This window comes from Ursus arctos, unplaced genomic scaffold (genome assembly GCF_023065955.2).
Source record: "Ursus arctos isolate Adak ecotype North America unplaced genomic scaffold, UrsArc2.0 scaffold_14, whole genome shotgun sequence".
Taxonomy (NCBI): Eukaryota; Metazoa; Chordata; class Mammalia; order Carnivora; family Ursidae; genus Ursus; species Ursus arctos.
The window spans coordinates 40,277,677-40,299,677 of record NW_026622808.1 but is presented as its reverse complement, the minus strand read 5'-3'; the positions used below and the strand labels follow the sequence as shown (position 1 = coordinate 40,299,677).

Below are 22,001 nucleotides of genomic sequence, written 5' to 3'. Positions count from 1 at the left end.
GAGGAAGGACTGGGCTTCATGACGACAGTAGGAGGGGGGTTTGGGGGTCATAGGACTGTTCTGCACCCTCATTGTGGTTGTCAGCTTCAAAACTCATAGAGCTGGACACACAAACACACACACACACACGCAATTTTACTGTATGCTCACTTAAAAATATATTTTTAAAAAGCTAATCTCCATGTAAACAAAGGGAAATACAGACATACATGCTTATACACAAATGGTCCTTCTCTGTAAATACACAGAAGAAGTGAGTCATAGTAGCTGTTGAGGCTGGGAAAGGAAGCAAGGTAACCAAGGTGGGGGGAGGGCAGGGCAGTTACTTTATACCTTCCTGTACTTGGATTTTTTTTTCCTATAATGAAATAAATTTCCTACTCAAAAATATTTTTGAAATTCAAATATAATATAAAACATAAAGGCATAGGGATATATGGGAAAGAATATGTAAAAATAATAAATGATATTTTAATCACAATTGAAAACTGTGATTGAAAATCTTCCTTTAATTTTAAATCTCATGTTAAGCTACTACACATTGTCCTTTCCAAGCATTTTTCTATGCATACATACTTTTAGATAAAATTGGGATTATATTTCAAACTATTTTTATTCTTTTTCATTGAATATTATTTCATAAATTCTTTTGCATATTATTTATTTTTTAAAAAATAGAATTTCAGGTATTATGCAATATTTCAGCATCTGGATATATCCTAATTTATCTAAGTATTTTCCCAGATATTTAAATAGTTGAAAAATTGCCCTACTATATGAATATTTTCACATAAATTAATCAGAAGCAACTAAGATTTAAGAGGATAAATCCTTACAAGTAGAATAAGAGGCCAAAAGAATATGTATATATTATAATATGTAAACACATTTATTTTTATCTATGAACATATTTATTTGAAGGTTCTTGAGATCGACTAACAAACTGCTTTCCAGAAACACAGGAACTATTAATACTGTGTATTGAGTGTCCATTTCCCTGAACCCTCACAAGTATTGAATAAACTTTGTTAAATCTTTAGTAATTTGAAGGGCCAGGAAATGGTGTCTCATCGATGCTTTGATTTCTATTCCTTTGGGTATGAGTGAAGTCAGATATACTTCATGTTTGCCAGTGATTTCTACTACTTTGTGAAGTATCTTTTCACATTCTTTGCCCATTTTCCATTGGGATTTTAGTGTTTTCTCCTTACTCCTTAGGAATTCTTTATATATTAAATATTTATATAAATATATTGCCATATCTGTAACAAAGATTTCCCCAGTATATTATTTGGCTTATAATTTTATGAATTGTGTATGTTAATTAACAATCAATTAAAGGAATATATTCTTATTATTTAAAAAATCATACTATATAAAAGGTATAAAAAGAAAAGTAAAACATTCCTTGATCTCTATTAGCTAAATTCTACCCCTCCACCATTTAGCCTCTCTTCACAATTTCTTATGAATTCTTTCAAAAACACTTTTTAATGAGTATATATATTTATTCCTGTATTTTATTTACACAAATGGGATTCCATTCTGGTAGTTCATATCTCACCTTGCTTGGATTGTTTCCAATAACCACATATAGTATATATGCATGGATCCGTACATGTAGATCTGCCTCATTCTCCTATTTTTATTCTTTTAACAGAATGCTATTCCATGGAGGAGATGGAACATGCTTCATTAAGCCAGTTCCCAACGGATGGATCTGAGAATGCTTCTAGTTTTTCACTATTTCTACTTTTTAAAGATTTCTTTATCCAATATTCATTTGTATATTATATTTTGGTACAGGGTTTCCCACTTTTTGCAACCTGTGAGGAAAGATAAGATCACTTTTATAAAAATGTATTTATAAGATCTCATAGAAACCAGAGGCATTGTTGTTGATAAAATAATAATAATCACTAATATACCACCTGTCCTTGGAGACAAAGCATGTCTTCTCTGCTTCTTCCTGAGGGAACAGAAGGAGAGTTTCATTTACTGAGACTTTACATGTGAAGTTTGAATTTACTTTCTTAAGAGTTTAACAGACAATAAGCACAGGGAAAGGGGCTCAACATTGTTGGTAATCAAGGAACTAAAAATTAAAACCACATGAGATATAAACCCACACCCAACGGGATAACAAGATCTTACAAACTGATATCAAATGTTGGTAAAGATTTGGAGCAACTCAGTCCGTTAAGCGGCTGCCTTTGGCTCGGGTCCATGATCCTGGCTCCCTGCTTCTCCCTCTGCCCCTCCCTCCACTCTCGTGTACGCACTCTCTCACTCTCTTTCAAATACATAAACAAAAATCTTTAAAAAATGAAAGATTTGGAGCAACTGAAACTTGCTCATCTTGGTGGAAGGAATCTAAAATGGTACCATCACTTTGGAGAATTGTTTGGCATTTCTTGTAAAATTAAACATATACCTGCTCTATCAATGACCCAGAATTTTATTCCAAGAGAAACAGAAACACAGGCCACATAATGACTTTTATATGTATATTCATAGCAGCTTTATTCATAACAGCCTCAAACTGGAAACAGCCCAAGTGTCCATCAATGAAATGGGTAAACAACAACACAAAGGAGTGAACTGTAGTCAAGCTGATTCTAAAATTTATATTGCAAGGTAGAAGAACTAAAGTAACCAAAACAATTTTGAAAAAAAATAATGTTATAGGAATCACACTACCTGATTTTAAGAATTACAATATAATTACAGTTATCGAGACAGTATGGTATTGGAGGAGGAGGGAGAGAGATATAGATCAATGGAACAGGACAGACTCCAGAAATACTCCTACACAAGTTTGGCCAAATGATTTTTGACAAACATGCAAAAACAATTCAATGGAGAAAGTAGTTCTCTCAACAAATGGTATTGGAATAATTGGACATACTTAAGGAAAAAAGCCAAAAATCTCAATCTAAACCTAAATCTTAAACAAAAATTAACTCAAAATAGATCACAAATCTAAATGGAAAACACAAAACCATAAGACTTTTATAAAAAAGGAGAAAATCTTTGTATGCTAGTGTTAGGTAAAAATTTCTCATATATGATACCAAAAAGCATAATGCATAAAAGAAAAAAGTTGCAAAATTGGACTTAATCAAAATTAAAATCTTTTGCCCTGTGAAGTATCTTTACAGGATGAAAAGACAAACCATAAACTGAAGAACATACCTGCATAACACGATCTGACAAAAGACTTGAATACAGAATCCATAAACCGTGCTCTGAACACAACAGTAAGAAAAGAATCTCAATACGCAAAAATCAATCAATGAAATAGACCACATAAACAGAATGAAGGGGGAAAACTATGTGGATACAGAAAAAGTATACACCAAAATTCAACACTCTTTCATGTTAAAAACATTTGACAAACTAGGAATAGAAGGAAACCACTTCCACATAATAAAGGCCATATATGAAAAACCTACAGCTAACATCAGCTAACTCGGTGGTGAAAAACTGAAAAATTTCTCTCTAAGATCAGGAAGAAGGGACGCCTGGGTGGCTCAGTCCTTAAGCGTCTGCCTTCTGCTCAGGGAGTGATCCCAGCCACATCAGGCTTCTCTGCTGGGAGCCTGCTTCTTCCTCTCCCACTCCCCCTGATTGTGTTCCCTCTCTCGCTGGCTGTCTCTCTCCGTCAAATAAATAAATAAAATCTTTTTAAATAAATAAATAAATAAAAGGCATCCAAATTGGAAAGGAAGACATAAAATCATTTATTTTTACAGATGGCATGATCTTATACATAGAAAATCCTAAAGATTACACACACACACACACACACACACACACATACCTGTTAGAACTAATAAATTCAGCAAATTTGTGGGATATGAAATCAGCACTCAAAAATCAGTTGCATTTCTATACACTGACAATGGACAATATGAAAAGGAGATTAAGAAAACCATTCCACTCATAATAGCCTCCAAAAGAATATAATAATTAGGAATTAACTTGACCAAGGAGGCTAAAGATTCAAACACTGAAAACTATAAGACATTGCTAAAGGAAATTAAAGAAGATACAAATACATGAAAGATATCCTGTGTTCATAGACTAGAAGGCTTAATTTTGTTAAGATGTCAATACCACCTGAAGCCATTTACAGATCCAATGCATCCCTATCAAAATTCCAATGACAATGTTTGCAGAAATAGTAACACCCATCCTAAAGTTCATATGGAATCTCAAGGAACTCCAAGTGGCCAAAACAATCTGGAAAAAGAATAACAAAGCTGGAGGACTCAACTTCTGATTTCAAAACTTACTACCAAGGTACAGTAATCAAAACAGGGTACTGGGGCGCCTGCTTGGATCAGTCAGTTGGACGTCTGACTCTTGGTTTTGGCTCTGGTTGTGATCCCACAGTCCTGGGATTGAGCCCTGCACTGGGCGCCCCGCTCAGCAGGGAATCTGCTTGTCCCTCTCCCTCTCCTTCTCCTCCTCTTTCTCTCTGTCAAATAAATAAATAGATAAAATCTTAAAAAACAGTGTGGTACTGGCATAAATATAGACATGGAGACCAAGAAATAGACTGGAAAGCTCAAAAGTAAACTCTCCCATATATGGTCAAATGATTTTCAACAAGGGTGCCATAACAGTCAACAAGGAAAGGACAGTGTTTTCAACAAATGGTATTGGGAAAACTGTATATCCACAAGCAAAAGAATGAAATTCGAACCTATGTTACATCATATATAAAAATTAACTCAAAATGGATCAAAGACCTGAACATAAGAGCTAATACTATAAAACTCTAGAAGAAAATACAGGAGAAATGCTTCATGATACTGAATTTAGCAATGATGTCTTAGAAATCAGAAACAGGGGCGACTGGGTAGCGCAGTGGTTGGGCGTCTGCCTTCGGCTCAGGGCGTGATCCCGGTGTTCCAGGATCGAGGTTCCAGGATCGAGTCCCACATCGGGCTCCTCTGCTGGGAGCCTGCTTCTTCCTCTCCCACTCCCCTGCTGTGTTCCCTCTCTCGCTGGCTGTCTCTCTGTCACATAAATAAATAAAATCTTTAAAAAAAAAAAAAAAGAAATCAGAAACAAACAGAGACCAACCTTGAAAATTCCCCAAACCGACAAAACCAGTTTCATCATACAAAGCAAGCTTCATTTAGCTTATTTCGCAAGGCTAACCTGATCTGGATAATTTCTTGCTTGTGCCCCTATAAATGAAAAGCAAAACTTGAACTGTTTCCCAAGGTTAATATGAAATAACCACTGAAAATTATGATATTATAACCAATCACCGTGAAAAATAAACTCACAGCTTTCTCGCTATATAAACTGCTTTATAACAATACACTCCTGAGACTCATTTCATGTTTTGGTTTGAGGGCTCCCAGTTTACAAACTGTCTTTCTGGTGTGTGCACAGTAAGTTTTTACCAATTACTACTTCAGTGATTCATTGGTTTTACTTGGGCTATTTTGACTCTTTGACAGATACAATACCAAAAGCACAGGCAATAAGAGAAAAAATAAATTGGACTTTATCAAAATTAAAAACTTTTGTGTTAACAAGGGATGTTATCACCAGAGTGAAAAGGCAACCCAAGGAAAGGGAGAAAATATTTGCAAATCATATATCTGATAAGGGACTAATATCCAGGTTATATACAGAACTCCTGTAACTCAACAAAACAACAACTCGTTGAAAAACAGGCAAAAGACTTGGATAGCCATTTGTCGAAGACATACAGACGGCCAATAAGCACATGAAAAGGTGATCAGTATCACTAATCATTAGGGAAATGCAAATAAAACCCATGACGAGATACCACTTCACACATATTAGGATGGCTATTAACAAGCAGAAAATAATGTTGGTGAGAATGTGGAGAAATTGGAACCCTTGTGCATTGCTGGTGGGAATATAAACTGGTTTATCTATAATGGAAAACAGAATGGTCATTCCTCAAAAAAATTAGTCATAGTATTAACATACGATCCAGCAATGTCACTTCTAGGTATATACCCCAAAGAATTAAAAGCAGGGACTCAAATAGGTATTTGTACACTAATGTTCATAGTAGCATTATTCACAAATCTAAATGTTGAAAACAACCAAAATGTCCATCAACAGAAGAACAGATAGGCAAAATGTGATCTAGGCATAACAATGAGAGTATTACTTACCCTTAGAAAGGAATGAAATTCTGATGCACGCTACAATATCGATGAACCTTGAGACATTACGCTAACTGAAACAAACTAGTCTCACACATACACATACACACAAATACTGTATGATTTCACGGAATGGTGGTTGACGTAGGGGAAGAGGGGAATGGAGAGTTACTGTTTAATGACTACAAAGTCTCCTTTCGGGAAAATGAAAAAGTTCTGGAGGGGTGCGGGGTTGTAAATTTAAGCCCCATGCTGGGTGTTGAGATTACTTAAAAATTAAAAAAAAGAAAGAAAAAGAAAAAGTTCTGGAGATGAATGGTGGTGGTAATCGAAAAACAATATGAACATATTAAATGCCAATGAACTATATGCTTAAAATGGTAAATTTTGTGCATGTTTTACTATAATAAAAAACAAATAATCTAATTAGAATATGAGCAAAAGACTTGAACAGACACGTCACCAAGGATGGATGGCAACTAAGCCTGTGAAAAGATGTTCAATAACCATTAACCATTAGAGAGATGCAAATTAAAGCCACAGGGATGGGGCACCTGGGCTGCTCAGATGGCTAAGTGTCTGCCTTTGACTCAGGTCATGATCTCCAGGTCCTGGGATGGATCCCATGTCTGGCTCTCAGCTCAGTGGGGAGTCTGCTTCTCCCTCTCCCTCTGGCTCTCCCGCCTGCTTGTGCTTTCTCTGTCTCTCAAATGAGTAAATAAAATCTTTTAAAAAAATACAGTCATGGGGACACTGTGACGCATCTATTACAATGGTTAAAATAGAAAATATTGATAATATCATATGCCTGCAAGGATCCAGAGCAACTGGATGTCTCATACATTGCTGGAGGTAATGTAAAATGTTATATCCACCCTGGAATAACACTTCGATATAATCATACTGCTCAGTATTTACCTGAAGAAAGGAAAAGTAATGTTTACACAAAAACCTATAAGCCAATGTTCACTGCAGCTTTAGTGGTAATAGCTAAAACTGGATACAACCCAAATGTCCTTCAAAGTGTGAATGGATAAACATGCAACTACTTAGCAATAAAAAGGAATGAAATGTTGGTACAGGCAACAACTTGAATGGATCTCAAGAGCATTAGGTTGAGTGACAACAGCTGATCCCAAAGAGTTACATATTGTATGATTCCATATACAAAACATTCTTAAAATAATGAATTATAGTGACCGAGAACAGATTAGTGGTTGCCAGGAGTTAGGGGTTGGGGAGGGTGTGACTATGAGGTAACATGAGGGAGGTTCTTTGTGGTGATGGAACGATTCTGTATTCTGACTGTGGGAGGAGTTACATGAATCTGTACACGTGATACACATCTAGAGTACAATACACCCCCCACAAGAACGCATATAAAAACTGATGAAAGCTGAAGAAAGTCTTTACGTGAGTTCATCGCATTGTATCAGTATCAGTTTAGGGAATTTGACAATGTACTATGGTTATACAAGATACTGAGCAAAGATAGGTGAAGGGTACATGGAAAACACTTTGTACTAGTTTCACAATTTCTTGTGACACTTAAAGTCTTTCAAAAGAAAATAAAACTAAAAGAGGAGGGGCACCTAGCTGGCTCAGTCAGAAGAGTTTGTGGCTCTTGATCTCGGGGTCATGAGTTCCAGCCCCACGTGGGGTGTAAAGATTATTAAAAAAATAAAATTAAAAAAAGAAAAGATGAGTAAACTATTGATACACTCAACAACATGGATGAATCTCAAAAACATTTTGCTGAGCCAGACACAAGAGTACACCTAGTATAATTCCCTTTATTTCAAGTTCCAAAACAGGCAAATTAAGTTACAGTGATGGAAATCAGATCTGTGGTTGCTTGTGGGGTGATGTGTGGGGAATAATTGGGAGGAAACATTGAGGGAAATTTCTGAGGTGGTGGGAATGTACATTTTACTGTGTCTAAATTACACCTAAAAAGGTAGGGGGAGAGAAAAGCCCTCTTAACGAATCTCGTTTGAAATGACCAAGCAAAAAAAAAAAAAAAAAAAAAAGATTGGCCAAGCCCATAGAGGTTGAAAATTTTGGATGAAGGACTTTCTGACAACTGACAACCCAAGGTGACTTGAGGACAACTGGAGATAATAACAGTAATGATCTGAGAGGGTTCCTGTGAGAATTAAATAAGCTGTAAAGAACTTACCACAATGCCCGGCACACAGTGGGCGCTTAATGCATCAATGAAAGCTTCTATGGTTCGCATTCTAGGGAACAGACTGGCGCGGTCCCGGGAAGACCGGGCTCGTTCATAAAGTGGTTAAGTTCATAAAGTGGTTAAGTTTCACTAGAGTGTGCACAAGCGACACCTGGTGCCCTAAGGGTTTCGGTGCCCTTAAAAGGCTGACCTAACTCTTAAGGTCCCTGCAGCCTCAAGTTATGTTCCTCAGAGTCTGAGTTTCGCTCCCCGTGCTTCAAGTACCACCAAGAAGGGACGAGTCCCCGGCGTGCTACCCGCACTGCAGTAGCCGCCCGCTCCCGAGGAAGTTGATTGGAGTCGGCCCCCGAAACAGCAGAACCACCCAACGCGCCACCTCGGCCCCGCCCCTCGGCCCCTCACCCCAGAGGGGATGGGCGGGGCACGCAGGCGTCGAGCCCTGCCATTCGCTCCAGCTGGCGGGGGAGGCGGGGCCTGACCCGACAGCGGTCCTGCAGAGTTGTCATTCGGCCACGGCTAGAGGACACAGTCAAGATGGCGGCAGCGTCTGGCCTGATGCGGAGACCCCTTGAACAGGTAGACAGCGGCACGCGTGCCTCCGCGCGATCCCTGCCCACCTTGCGTCCCCTCTCAGCGTCCTCTCTCTCCCCGCCAGGTCTCCGGGCTGCTGAGGAGGCGCTTCCACCGGACGGCACCGGCGGCGCTGCAGGTAGGTGGCCTGGACGCCGGCCGGGGCAGGGAGGGGGCAGTCAATCCCGAGGCGGATGCCGGGGACGCGCCTGCGCGGTGGGGAGAGAGAGACGGCAGCGGGCCCTGGAGTCGACCGATTCCCACATCTGCCTGGGACTCGTCGTGCCTCTGTTGCGACCCAGCGCCAGACACACCAGCACATTACCCCCGCCAGGGTCATTGGTTTCTGTAGGCGATCTGAGTACACTAGACTTGACGCTTCTTCCCTCGCCCTCCTTTTAAATTTTTTACTGTACTAAAATACACATAACCAAATTTACCATTTTGAAGTGTATGTTCAGCGGCACTAAATCCATTTACTATGTTGTGAGACCATCACCATCACCATCAGAAACTCTACCCCTTAAACAGCAACTTCCCATTTCCCCCCAGCTCCTGGTAACCTCTGTTGCGCTTTCTGTGCCTGTGAATTTATCTATTCTAGGTACGGCCTGTAAGTGGAATCCTACAATGTTTGCCCTTTTATGTCAGCCTTATTTCACTTAGCGTGATGTTTTCAAGGTTCACTCATGTTGTCAGAATTTCATTTCGTTTTTTAAGGCTGACTGATAGTCCATCTTACGCATATACCAAATCTTGTTCATCCATTCATCTGTTGATGGACATTTGGGTGTTTTCACCTTTTGGATTTGTGAATAATGCTAAGAACATTGGTGTGCAAGTATCTGAGTCCCTGCTTTTATTTCTTTTGTGCATCTGTTTAGAAGTGGAATTGGTTGGATCATATGGTAATTTTGTGTTCAACTCTTTGAGGAATTTCCCACCCCCTTTTTTTTTACTAGAGGATTCTACCAATCTGTTTAGTAAAATAACCTGTAGACTCTGAGGGTAGTGTTCGGAGGTGCTTGTTGGTACCTAGTGACTGCTCAGAACAGTTTTATGTAGGCTTCCTTAACAGTTCTCTGTCCCACACTATACCAAGTGTGGAAATGAAACAACCCAGTTTAATTTCTACTTAGGAAACTACTTATGAGCTGGTCTGGCCAGCAAACAGAGTTTGTTAAGCTTAGATGCACATTAAGAAAAGTGTTCAGTAAACTTTTCATTAATAAATCCAGTTAGGCTGTATGATAAAAATGTTACTTTTGGAATTCTTTGAACTTTTAAAGAGAAGCCTATTCTAGTGATAGTTTTTATATTGTATGCTGTAGGCAGCCTAGATAATTACAAAAGGAGAGATTCTCAATAGTATCTGAGATAATCCTATAGTAATCTTTGTTGATTGTTTTCCCCACACCTGTGACAGGTGACAGTTCGTGAGGCTATAAACCAAGGTATGGATGAGGAGCTGGAAAGAGATGAGAAGGTATTTCTGCTTGGGGAAGAAGTTGCCCAGTATGATGGGGCATATAAGGTAACCCAAGATATGTGAAATTGATATAAATTGAGGTGGCTGTTGGCCCCCATATACACTTAAAAGTAATCAGATCATTGTGTAATTTTAGGTCAGTCGAGGCCTGTGGAAGAAATATGGAGATAAGAGGATCATAGACACTCCCATATCTGAGGTAAGCCTTCCGTCAGGAAGCAGACCTCTCAGGGGCATGTTAAAGTGCACACTGTTGTGATTTCTATTGATTTTCACCTGTGTTTATGTTTTACTTATAGATGGGCTTTGCTGGAATTGCCGTGGGTGCAGCTATGGTATGTAATCCTCTTCATGAATCTCATCCAAAGAGGTTTCTTTTAACATGACCTTTTAAAAACATTGTTTGAATTTTGGAATGGTTGCCACTTTTTATTGCTTTTTGGTTTTTTTAAGATCTTTGTTTTTGATTTGACAGGCTGGGTTGAGGCCCATTTGTGAATTTATGACCTTCAATTTCTCTATGCAAGCCATTGACCAGGTTATAAACTCAGCTGCCAAGACCTACTACATGTCGGGGGGCCTTCAGCCTGTGCCCATAGTCTTCAGGGGGCCCAATGGCGCCTCAGCAGGTGTAGCTGCCCAGCATTCACAGTGCTTCGCTGCCTGGTATGGGCACTGCCCAGGCTTAAAGGTGGTCAGCCCCTGGAATTCAGAGGATGCAAAAGGACTTATTAAATCAGCCATTCGGGATAATAATCCAGGTCAGTAGAGTGACCCTTAACGTCTCTTTTGAACATTAAAGAACTAAATTGAACTCTTTGCCTGGAAGGAAGCCGTTCCAGGCTTCTAGTTAGGCTTAAACATATCACATAAAATGTTAGTGATTCACAGATATAGTAAAGACAGTTTTAAAAAAGGTGTTTGTGGTTTTGCTTTTCTGACTATAAAGGGGGCTGTTAAGTACCTACAATGCTGGTTTAACTATAATAGATAAAATTAGATTGAGCAGATTATAAATGCCAGTAGCTAAACCATCCTCTCAAGGCTGCTGGACACAACAGATGTGAGGCTTCCTAATCAGCACAATGAAACGTTTCACAAAATGAATGATAGTATCGTATATACATTTGGTCATGTAATTATTTCTGTTAAATATTTGTATTTTGCAGTGGTGGTGCTAGAGAATGAACTGATGTATGGGGTTCCTTTTGAATTTCCTTCAGAAGCTCAGTCAAAAGATTTTCTGATTCCCATTGGAAAAGCCAAAATAGAAAGGCAAGGTAAGAGCACTTAGTACATGTTAAATATTATTTGTAATCTAGCTCCTGTATTTATGTTGGTCAAAATTCATTCTTTTTTTTTTTTTTTTTTTTTTTTTTTAGAGGTAGGGGAGGGTCAGAGGGAGAGGGAGAGGGAGAGAGAGAATCTTAGGCAGGCTTTACGCCCAGCATGGAGCCCGAGTGGGGCTCGATCTCACAACCCTGAGATAACGACTTGAGCTGAAATCAAGAGTCGGACACTTAATCGACTTTGCCACCCAGGCGCCCCTGGTCAGATTCATTCTTGAAGTTACTGCCCTTTGATTAGGAAATTATAGGATGAGTTCAGGTTAAGAAATGTGTCGTGCTTTGCTCCTACACTTGTGCTTTCCTAATTCCCAGTCCAGTAGACTTCTATATCATCTCTAGGAAGGCCGCCACATTCCTCACCTCCCTGGAACAGATGAGTGGAAGAGTTTACAAATGAACAGGAGCCACGGTGGCTGCGGGGCAGTGCAGCATCTTTAATGTCAGTCTGGCCTCTGACCTGTGCCCACTTTGTTTCAGGGACACACATCACCGTAGTTGCCCATTCAAGACCCGTGGGCCACTGCTTAGAAGCTGCAACAGTGTTATCCAAAGAGGGAATTGAATGTGAGGTATGTGGACATTCACTTTTAAAGAATCAGAAAGTTTCCTTTTAAATTTAAGACCCAGAAATAGGAGTTTGAATTCTGTAACAGGTTAACTAAGTGTAAAATCTTGCTTTGTCGCTCAGTTCTGCCTCTGCTTGAAGCTAGGAACCTTCTTGCTTTTCAAATACCTAACTTTTTACCATGTAGGTTCTAGATCCGTTAGGATAGTACCTGCTTGCTCAAGTTGGGATCCAGCCTTGGAGCTGGAGGTTGGGAGAGGGGCAGACTTAGAAATCAGCATCCAGTTTTCTCACATCCAGGACCTACCACTTGGTGGTTACACTTGGGCAAGATGCGTCCTCTGATCGCCGCCGCACCAGCTGCAGACTGAGAATACGTTTACTGGCCTGTCAGGTTGGCTGTGGGAATTACTGTGCACCTGGTACACAGTGAGCAGTCAGTTGGTAGTTATTAGTTGTTTTGATGAAAAGTTAAAGCCCAGGAGGATAAGTGAATTCTTAACAGAACCACTTGTGGTAGAGATTTTTGTTTTAATCACAATTTCCCATTTTACATTTTGTTCTTAAATAGGCAGATTCGATTTTCCTAGACCCAGAGATTGACAGGAAACAAGAGAGGGAAGGGTATAATGGGGATGAGACTATATTTGTGGTGCAGTGGCTCTAAAAAGCGTATCTATATTGTCTGTTTAGGTGATAAATATGCGAACCATCAGACCAATGGACATTGAAACAATAGAAGCCAGTGTCATGAAGACCAATCATCTCATAACTGTGGAAGGAGGCTGGCCACAGTTTGGAGTAGGAGCTGAAGTTTGTGCCAGGATCATGGAAGGTATTTCAGAGAAACTGGTTCTAGAATACTCAAGTTGTAATACACAGTGTGTACCTGGATACTGGGTAAAGATCAAAAGCTAGGGGTGGCCAACAGTCTTAACTTTCAGCTTGTTGCCTGGGCATTTTTCCTTTGGGTAAATGTTTTAAAAGAGCCAGAAACAGTCCCCGTAATTAGTATTCCTTTAGATTTTCTCTCCTCTGGAGAGCCATACCTCCTGTGGGAAGGTGGTGGTGTTCAGTGGCTTTTCTTGCCTCTCTCACTTGAGCCTCCTTCTGTCCTAGGCCCAGCATTCAATTTCCTGGATGCTCCTGCAGTTCGTGTCACTGGGGCTGACGTCCCTATGCCTTATGCAAAGATCCTAGAAGACAACTCTATACCTCAGGTTAAAGACATCATATTTGCAATAAAGAAAACATTAAATATTTAGTTTGGACTTGAATTTGAAGTCATTGGGATTTACTTAAAATACTTGCTGTCACTTCACCTGGATTGTACTGTAAGACCTTATGATTCATAAAGTTATCTCTAAAGCAACAATACAAATGTTTTTGTACTTGGAAGAAGTTTAAATGTGCTTATATGTGGAAAAACTCTCTTCTCCTGCTCTGGACTCCATGGGTTTGGGGTTTTTTTTCGGTCTGTTACAATTACCATGTTCTTTGAATAAGGCTAATGTAAAATTTTATCCTCTCACAAGGACAGGGTATGAACGTGGCAGAGTTCTGCAGAAAGATGTATCCAGAAATGACAACTTCTTTGTAAAGATAAAAGCTATTATCTACATTCGCTGTTAGATTGTTTTGATAAGAAATAAAGGAATTCCTATGACTAATTGTATTTTTAATTGTATCTTTATATTCTTGAAGTCATACATGTGGGGTGGGTGGAGGTCTTAAAATTCTGCTAAGAATTTGTTAAGAAATTAGCGACACTAAATCACCTAAACTGTCAGCACACTTGTAACAGGAACTTGTCCAAAGACTCTTCAAATGCCTAATTGTAATAGGGTTCCATTCCAAATTAAACCACAATTCATGTTAGGTGTTTTTCCCATTGCCAAAAAACAGACATTCTGCCACATGCTGTCCTTTAGAAAGTTGAGACAGAAAAGACAGGTTTAAATTAGGTATAGAAGCATACAAGGGGTGCCTAATTTAAATAGCAAGACAGGATTGTTAGCTTTTAGTAATTAAGAAGGAAAATATGACACACAAAAAATAGACATAGGGTAGGTGGGAAGGAAACCAGAAATACTGTATGGATCTGTTCTTTATAAAAGTTCCCACAAAAAATTCCCACTTAAAATGCCTAGCCAAGCTATAGACAACACATTTTGTTGACATGGTTTATTTTAATAAAAAATACAGCTGAACATTTATCACAGATTAAATGAAACTATACACAATGACATTCTCTGCATAGTAACCAACACTGATGTGTGTACTTGAATTTATTTAAATGGATTACTGATAATCCTTTAAAGTGCAATTTATTTAAGGGTTTAAGCAAATCATAGGATAAAGGATCTAATAAATGAGTATATTAAAAAGATGATACATTTGGATAAATCTTTCAAAAATCAGAATTGATTCCTATGGATGCCAAATTTACTTGTGTTGTAATAATAACCCCCCACAAACCACAAACTTGACTTTATTGCTGAGGATTAAGGAGATCCCCTAATCGGCAAGAGCTTTTCCTGATGTTAACATTTTCTGTCTGTCCAATACACCCTAACTAAAAGGAACTACGAGTCTAGAGTGGTTGCTTTCACAGCCCTGAGTTCTATAACCACAATGGTATTCCTGTTAGAACCTAGAGAAGGTTCTAGACTTGACTTGCCCCTGTCTATCTGAATGGAAAAGGAAGAACTCAGTTACTTCTCTCACTCCAGGACATAACTATGCTTTGGACTACAGTGTTAATAATGTCTAAGACGAAATAAGGTAGCAAAAAATGGGAGTTAATCTAAGAAATAACCAGAAAATGGTTTAAAGAGAAATGAGAGGAACATTTCTGGGAGCTGTCTGACGGGATAGGAGGGACTGCAACACAAAGTTCACTCATTGCTGTGACTGAACATTGTCGTTTTTCTGTCCGTTTCCTTCAGTTGGTGAAAAGGTTGACTCCAATGTGCTGCTGCCCCCAAAAGATGCCCATTAGAGGATGAACAAGACTCCTTTAAAATGGTAATAAAGGAGCAAAATAAATATTTCTTAAGGCAGAACCAGCCTGAATTTATTCTCCTTGACTATTTCCCTCTTGAGAAGCGTCTTGTGTGAGCATCTGCAGAGTCGTATGTGGCTGTCCTGGCTCAGCGATCATTCATCCGTTAAGAGAGGACTTCAGGGGTTGGAGGTGGGAGGAAAAAACAAAGAACTTCCCCTCCGAGTGTAGACATGGAGCTTCAGCCGATCCTAGGAGCACTATGATCCCAGGTCTCGGCTTTCCTCAAAGTTCCCTTCTGGAAATTCTGGATGGAGCTGAGTAAGGCCCCGCGGCTCACACCATTCACAGCCTGGGGCGCGAGCTGTGCAGGCGCCTCTGTGCTTGCAGGAAGCAAGGGAGCTGCTGGTGGTGGAGGCGGAGGCGGAGGCGGAGGAGGTGGAGGTAATGCAGACATCCCTGGGGGGCGGGGGAAAGGGGACAGTCAGCATCATTTCTCCAAACACCCTGCACACACGCTACTGCTCAGTCCTGGGCAGAAGGGACTTGGATGAGACTGCAAATGTTCTCCCTCAGAGGGACCAAGATACCCAGTACTGTGTGGTTTTTTTAAAATGCTGAGCAAGAAAGCTAGAAGCATCAAAGGGGAATTAATTAAGGATTGCCACTTTCCCCAGTAATTGTCATCTAAGACTGAATATCACGGACTCCATGAAACACTACACAGTGACATTCTCCCTGCGTAGATGAGGCTCTAACTCCACTTCCAAATTTTAGCAATGGTCCCAGAAGAAGAGTTGCATCAGCTACTTTAGGCTGGTCCAGGGCACCCACTGAGCTAGCAAGTAAAGACGTATTTGTATGCACAGAGTTGGGCTGCCTGAATATCAATGACTGATGAAGGATGAGCATTTCTTTAGCTGCTCCAACACATACAATATTTGAAGGATGTCATTTAACAGAAAATGACAAACCACTCGATTCTAGGCAAAGAACCAGTGTCTGCTGGGTTAAGGGTTCCCCAGGGCTGTACGTCTCGAATAATCATTTTCTATGAGGCCGCATTAAAGAAATATAAAATGCTGATAACTGTTAAGTGCAAAGCAGGGGGCAGAGGGCTCTCTCCCCGGCAATGGTATTTTCAGGAAGGAGTCTCCCTCAGCACCTTCCTGCCACTGCGGCCTAACCCAGGAACAGAATGCAGCTGCAATGACCCTACATCTTTGCTGAAGCATCAGGAGAGCCTCTGGCCTGGTGGGCAAGGAGAAGGAAACTGGACACGTATCTAAAACTGCCCTTAGCTTCCCGGCACACGAACAAGTGGCGGTTGAATGTTATAGTTTTGAATCGATGAATGAATGGCTCTCCTAGGACAAAATAAAAACTGAGTATAGCCAAAGACCTGCTTTAAAGAACTTGCAGGTGCCACAGAGTTAGCTGCCTCATTACCTGTGAATCTTGCAGCTCTCGGTGACTCCCCTGTCTTGTTTCTAGCCTTCGCCTCGGCCCCTCCTAGGGTTCCGTAGCGAAACATTCTGTGAGGTGCTCTTCCCCTCTAACCTGCTGCTGAGCTGCGGTGGTAACAAGTAAACATGCCCAGCACCACTTGAATTTCTACGGATGAGTGGTTCAGGATGACCACTAAAATACTTAGGTAAGAGCATCCTTCTTACCGAGTGTGACACACAACAGTTCAAAGTCTTATACTGCCTAGAAAACCACTTACCTTCCTTACATCTTTTACTCAAACCTAAGGCGGCTGAAATTAAAGAATCACACAGATACACACATTCATGCTCTGCAATCTCAAATTCTCAAATGATGAAAATACAGCAATATGAATAAACATTAAATACAGACAAATGAACATGTGATTCTCACTGGTTCGATATATACGGAAATAACTAAGGAAGTTCTATCATGTTCTCTGCCGGGGTGGCTTGTGGAAAAATGTTCCCAGCTTTATGTTACAAGGGTTACCAAGATAAAGAGGACTTTAAACCCACAATGACTGCTGAGGTGAGAAGAGCAGGGAGAACAAGCGTGCCAGAAGGGGGTTTTGGAGAGTGGCCGTGAAATTCCGAGAGGAGGAGGGTGTCTCTGAAGGCTCCTGGGACTCAAGAGCAGCACCAAGAGCTCCCCGACGAGCCCGCAGCACCAGCCAACGGCCAGCAAAGGGCGGCTGCATCTGGGCTCGACATTCAGGGCCTGCTGTACCAGAAGGGGCTCCAGAGTTCCTGCCTGCCAGCTTTGTGCTTTGACCCTGGAGAAAAGTCACTGCAGGTTACAAGGAACAAGACAGGCTCTGGGCTGCAACAGCACTGTACTGTGCTACAGGCACAGAGCGAGCCATCCAGAGACCCGTTGCCCCTCCAGCCTGGGACTCTGGGGGGGAGCGGTGGGTCTCAGCAGCTGGACCTGGATATGGGTGGCCTCTTGGCACAGAACCAACCTGCTGGGCCCTCATGAGGAGCCGACCCTCGACTCTGGCTGCATTACCAGCCGCTCAAAAATTAAAAGTGCAAACTGGGAGTTGGGGGTGGTGTTCAGTACACGGATCTTTATTTTTTGGGCAAAGATTGAGATTGTTACGGCTTCAAATGAATCTCCTTGAATATGTAGGTAGCATAAATAAATACATGGTCCCCAGTGCCATACAGTAACCTGTGCTTATAAAGCAGATGAGATATGGAGGTCTGTGCAGAAGGAGGGGCTGCTCGTGCAAGGGTAAGGAGCAAGGTCACCCTGACGTCTGCCCCCAGAGGGCCAGACCGGACCCAAAGGGCCTAACTGTCCCACAAGGCCCACTTTCCTCACTGGGCCTATGACAACGAGGGCAGATCTTCATGTGTACAACCAGGGCAAGGCCAGACCTCATCTTGCCAGCTCAGAACACTCTGAAGTGGGGAGGAAGTCCCATAGTCAGAAGGTCAGGAGTAGAGGAAGCAAGAACAAAGACCCAGGGACTCAGCCTCTGACTACAGCACCCCCCCAGGGTTTTATGGCCTTTTCTTTTTACCTTCTCCAGAGTCCACAAGCTTCCTTTACAGTTTGTTGGGGCTTAAGCTACAACACCGTCTAACAGTTGGCAATACTGATGGGGCCAAATTCAGGGCTGGCTAGTCAGCCTGACGCAGGCCTGAGTGCCACTGACTCCTCCCTGCCAACAGGTACCCAAAAGCCCTTATCCCCGGGCCACAGACCAGACCAGACAGATTCCATGTTACATGGGTTGCTAACTAACTAGAATTTAAATAAAAATTTGAAGGAAAAAGAAAGAAAGGTTGGTTGCTAACTGAATTCACCCAGCTTTAAAAATACTGGCCTGCAAACCCCGGATGAGGGGTGCTCCAAACAGTTCTGGCCCATCCTACCTACTCTGAGACAAAGTCCCCAAAGCCAACTACTCTAATCTCCCCAGAGTCCCATCCACCAAACTAATGAGAACCTGGCAATCCAGCAGAGGCCCTGGAACAGACCACAGACCGTCGCAGGAAGAGCATAGGTTAGATGTCGGGTAGAATGCCTTGCCAGAAACATCCTCGCCAGCCTCAGGGAAAGGACGTCTGGGGGGTGCCCTTTCTTTGGGGCCAGTTTTAGCAGTGGGCAATCTACAAGTGTCTGGTCTGAGTTCATCCGTGGTCCGCGAATAGGAGTGGGGAGACCACATGGCCACCAGACCAACACCAGACCTGCTAGCTACCCTCGAGAGGGGACAGACAGCAGTGGCCTCTGGAAGCAGGCAGCCCACCCAGCTCTTGGCAACGGCCTTTGTATTTTGCCTCAGATAGATGAGGAGGCTGCACTCATGTCCCAACTCACGAATTATTAGGGATGCTTTAGAGAGAACTGTTTTTCCCTACTGTCAGTTACAAAAGCCAGTGAGTTGTCTTCCTGTAACCAAGAACTCAGCAGGGAACCAGTAATTTTGCTGCACCAAGACTCCGAGATCCTGCTTTCCAAAATTAAAATATACCAAAATACCATGCGATTGATTTACAGGTTTTAGATCTGTATTTTAAAACTACAAACAGAGTGGAAATGAAGCTTTTGAAGGTCACGGTGAAAATGAAATGAATGTAAATGAAGTCACTTGGGTGCTTTTTAAAGATGCTGTATTTCACTTAAATGTTCAGATACGGAAATCATCCCAAATGTGCTTTCCCATTTGTTCATCGCTTCAGTGGTCTAGATGCACTGGGGCCCATTTCACATCCAGAAACAGAGCATCTTTAAAGTTAGAGGAATCAGTATAGCTTACTTTACCGAAAATTCACGTTCAAAATGGTGCATGCTCTACTGAAAACAGCAAAGAGAGAGAAAGAGAAAGAGAGGGGACACAAGTCATTATTCAGATTTCAGTGTCATTTAATCAAATAGTAAGAGACAGCAAAATATTAGTCTGCATCACATGCTGATTATTCTCACTGCCAAACTAGGACCTACTTCACCGCAAATGCACCAGTTGCAAAATGCACCGGTTTGTAAAAAAAACGACTGTGACCTTTTCAGAAGACGGCAAATATGCTAATACAGTAACCAGAGAGTCAATATGCTAATAGAGTTGCCAGAGAGTCGCTTTCCTCTTCATACTTTTTTCCTCTGTTTTTTCCCCCAGAGCCATTTGGGTGGGATTTTTACTTGTTTACAAGCACAACACTCACTTCGGAAGACCAGTGAAGGTTTTAGTCCCCACCACCACCCCGCATAAGTGGAAAGGGTACAGGAAGTGTAATCAGTTCTATTGCTAAATAAGGACAATTTATCAAGATGGGAGAAAAATTAGAACTCTTCACTTTCCCCCAATCGAGTCTTCTATAATCTGAAATGGAGACCGGTCTTTTTACAGCTGGGAAGAGCAAGAGCACAGGGTAGGCCTAAGGTGGAGCTCCTGGGCAGGGACAAGTGGTCCCTCCCTGAAGGCCACTGGGATCTACAGGCTAGATTTGGGCAGGGAGTGACATTTGCTTACTTGTGACTACAAAACCGTTAAAAAGAAAACAAGCAAGGCAAACATTTTTTCTTGTGTTCCTTTTCACCGACTAGATTCCAGGTTAAATGTGAATGAAGGATAATGCTTTCCCTGACAGTGAGTCCCAGAGTTCCCGATAAACAGGAGAATCACTGGGGAAGGGCTGAGAAATGAGGCCCACAAGGTGCTGGGCAGGCCGACCACTCACAAGGGACAGGTCTTGGAGGATCCTGGGGACATTGCCCTGCGCCACTACCACCCATAGCAGCCTTACCCCCTTGGGCTTGGAGGTGGGGAAGGAGGGCTCAAAGAGGGCAGGAGAGCAGAGTCAGCACACTTTTCAGAGAAGCACTGAAGGCAGACCTGTTCGTCCCAAACATGGCAACTGCTTTGTGTGTGCGTAGGTTTCGAGAAAAAGGCAATTCTTACGGCCAGAGACATGGATTTTGAGCCTAGAATGGGTTTCAGACTTTGACCTGGCTAGACAGATTCTGAAAACTCCCAACATTCTAAATAAATATACTTTTTTTTTGTGCTTTATTCTTAACCATCCTGCCTATCATTTAAGCTTTCAGTCACTCTGTGCCCATAAGGCTCTGTTTTCCCTCCTCCAGCTCTCCAGATCTGAAACTTCCCTCTCTCTCACCACTTATTCTTACACACTGAGTTTTCTATAAATTGCCAGCTCCCTCTCCAAAACGATTGCTTTAAATTATAAGCTGCAAGCAAAAGGGCTAGAATTCTCTGGCAGGGCATTCATAGCTTATACTTGATAGCACGTTACTGCTTATAAAGCTCTGTGGTGTACATTACCTAACAAAGACCAGGAATTCTTTTAGAAGACAGCTTCAAAGAATGGAAATTACTGTCCAAAGTCTTAGCTGCAAAGTGGCAGGGCTAGGACCACACCCAGGGTGTTCCAACTCTACTTTCAGGGTTCTTTTCAGGCCACTGAGCAATATTTAACAGCATACAACCCTGCAGTGCACCCGAGAAAACAGGCACTCGATCAAAACCGGTGGGGTAAACGGGCAAGGTCAGAACCAAGTTCGGATCCCAGCTCTAGCGTCCCCCACTTGTGTGACCTTGGTCAAAGTCCTTTAACCTCACTAGAGCCTCTGTTTCTCTGCCTTTAAAATGGAGCTATAGTAGAAATTACTCTCACTGATAGGAAGGTATTCGTGAGAATTAAATCAAACTGACTATAAATCACACAGAACAGTGCCTCACACAAAATAAGCGCCTAAAATATGTTAGATAGGATTATTAAGAACAACAGTAATTTAGGGTCTCCTCTTACTTAGCTTTCCCAAGACACTCTTTTGCAAACCTGTTTTAAAAAGAAGCCACACACACACACAACAGCAAGACAACAGGCCTGCCTGCTCCCAAAGAGAGAGTGCAAGGGCGTATTTGTGTGTGTGTGTAAATTGGGACCTTCTAAACCATCGGTTCTAGGAATACAAAGTGTAAACACGAGTTGGTGATATTTACCATGAAATAAGTCAAGATAAAGAATTTTAAAGCTCTTTTCTGCTAAAGGTTATGCTTCCTACCTCTGGAAAATCACTAAAGAGTGATTTTCCGAAGCATAACCTTTAGCAGAAAAGAAATGAATGTTCTCACTGAAAATATAAGACTGCAGCAAGAGTTTTAGAGAATCCCACCCCTCCAAAAGGAATCACCAGCGACTGAGG

The 22,001-nt window shown here is 41.5% G+C and overlaps 2 protein-coding genes and 1 long non-coding RNA gene across 7 annotated transcripts in view; 1 reads left to right on the top strand and 2 right to left on the bottom strand.

Annotated features, from left to right (window-relative positions):
* Window positions 1-2,497: 2,497 nt before the first annotated feature.
* On the bottom strand, window positions 2,498-9,209 carry LOC130543621 (uncharacterized). Its single transcript, XR_008959100.1, has 2 exons — window positions 8,344-9,209; window positions 2,498-5,049 (listed from the first exon to the last, which is right to left on the bottom strand). It is a non-coding gene; the product is annotated as an uncharacterized LOC130543621 (long non-coding RNA).
* Window positions 8,827-13,998, top strand: PDHB (pyruvate dehydrogenase E1 subunit beta). The gene is made up of 10 exons (XM_026501122.4): window positions 8,827-8,931; window positions 9,011-9,064; window positions 10,352-10,459; window positions 10,551-10,613; window positions 10,714-10,749; window positions 10,890-11,175; window positions 11,584-11,694; window positions 12,241-12,332; window positions 13,022-13,163; window positions 13,448-13,998. Exons 1-10 carry the CDS (start codon window positions 8,890-8,892, stop codon window positions 13,591-13,593), a joined length of 1,080 nt encoding a protein of 359 aa, XP_026356907.1. The 5' UTR covers window positions 8,827-8,889; the 3' UTR covers window positions 13,594-13,998.
* A 499-nt stretch (window positions 13,999-14,497) lies between these two features.
* Window positions 14,498-22,001, bottom strand: part of PXK (PX domain containing serine/threonine kinase like) — a 75,433-nt gene continuing 67,929 nt past the window's right edge. For 3 of the 5 annotated variants that reach the window (XM_044384979.3, XM_026501115.4, XM_026501116.4), the window contains exon 18: window positions 14,498-15,791. In XM_044384979.3, the coding sequence (XP_044240914.1) occupies window positions 15,574-15,791 (218 nt within the window). In that variant the 3' untranslated portion in view covers window positions 14,498-15,573. Of the gene's footprint in view, window positions 15,792-19,592; window positions 19,632-22,001 lie in introns of those variants that run through there. The other 2 variants (XM_044384980.3, XM_044384981.3) reach the window with 1 other exon arrangement.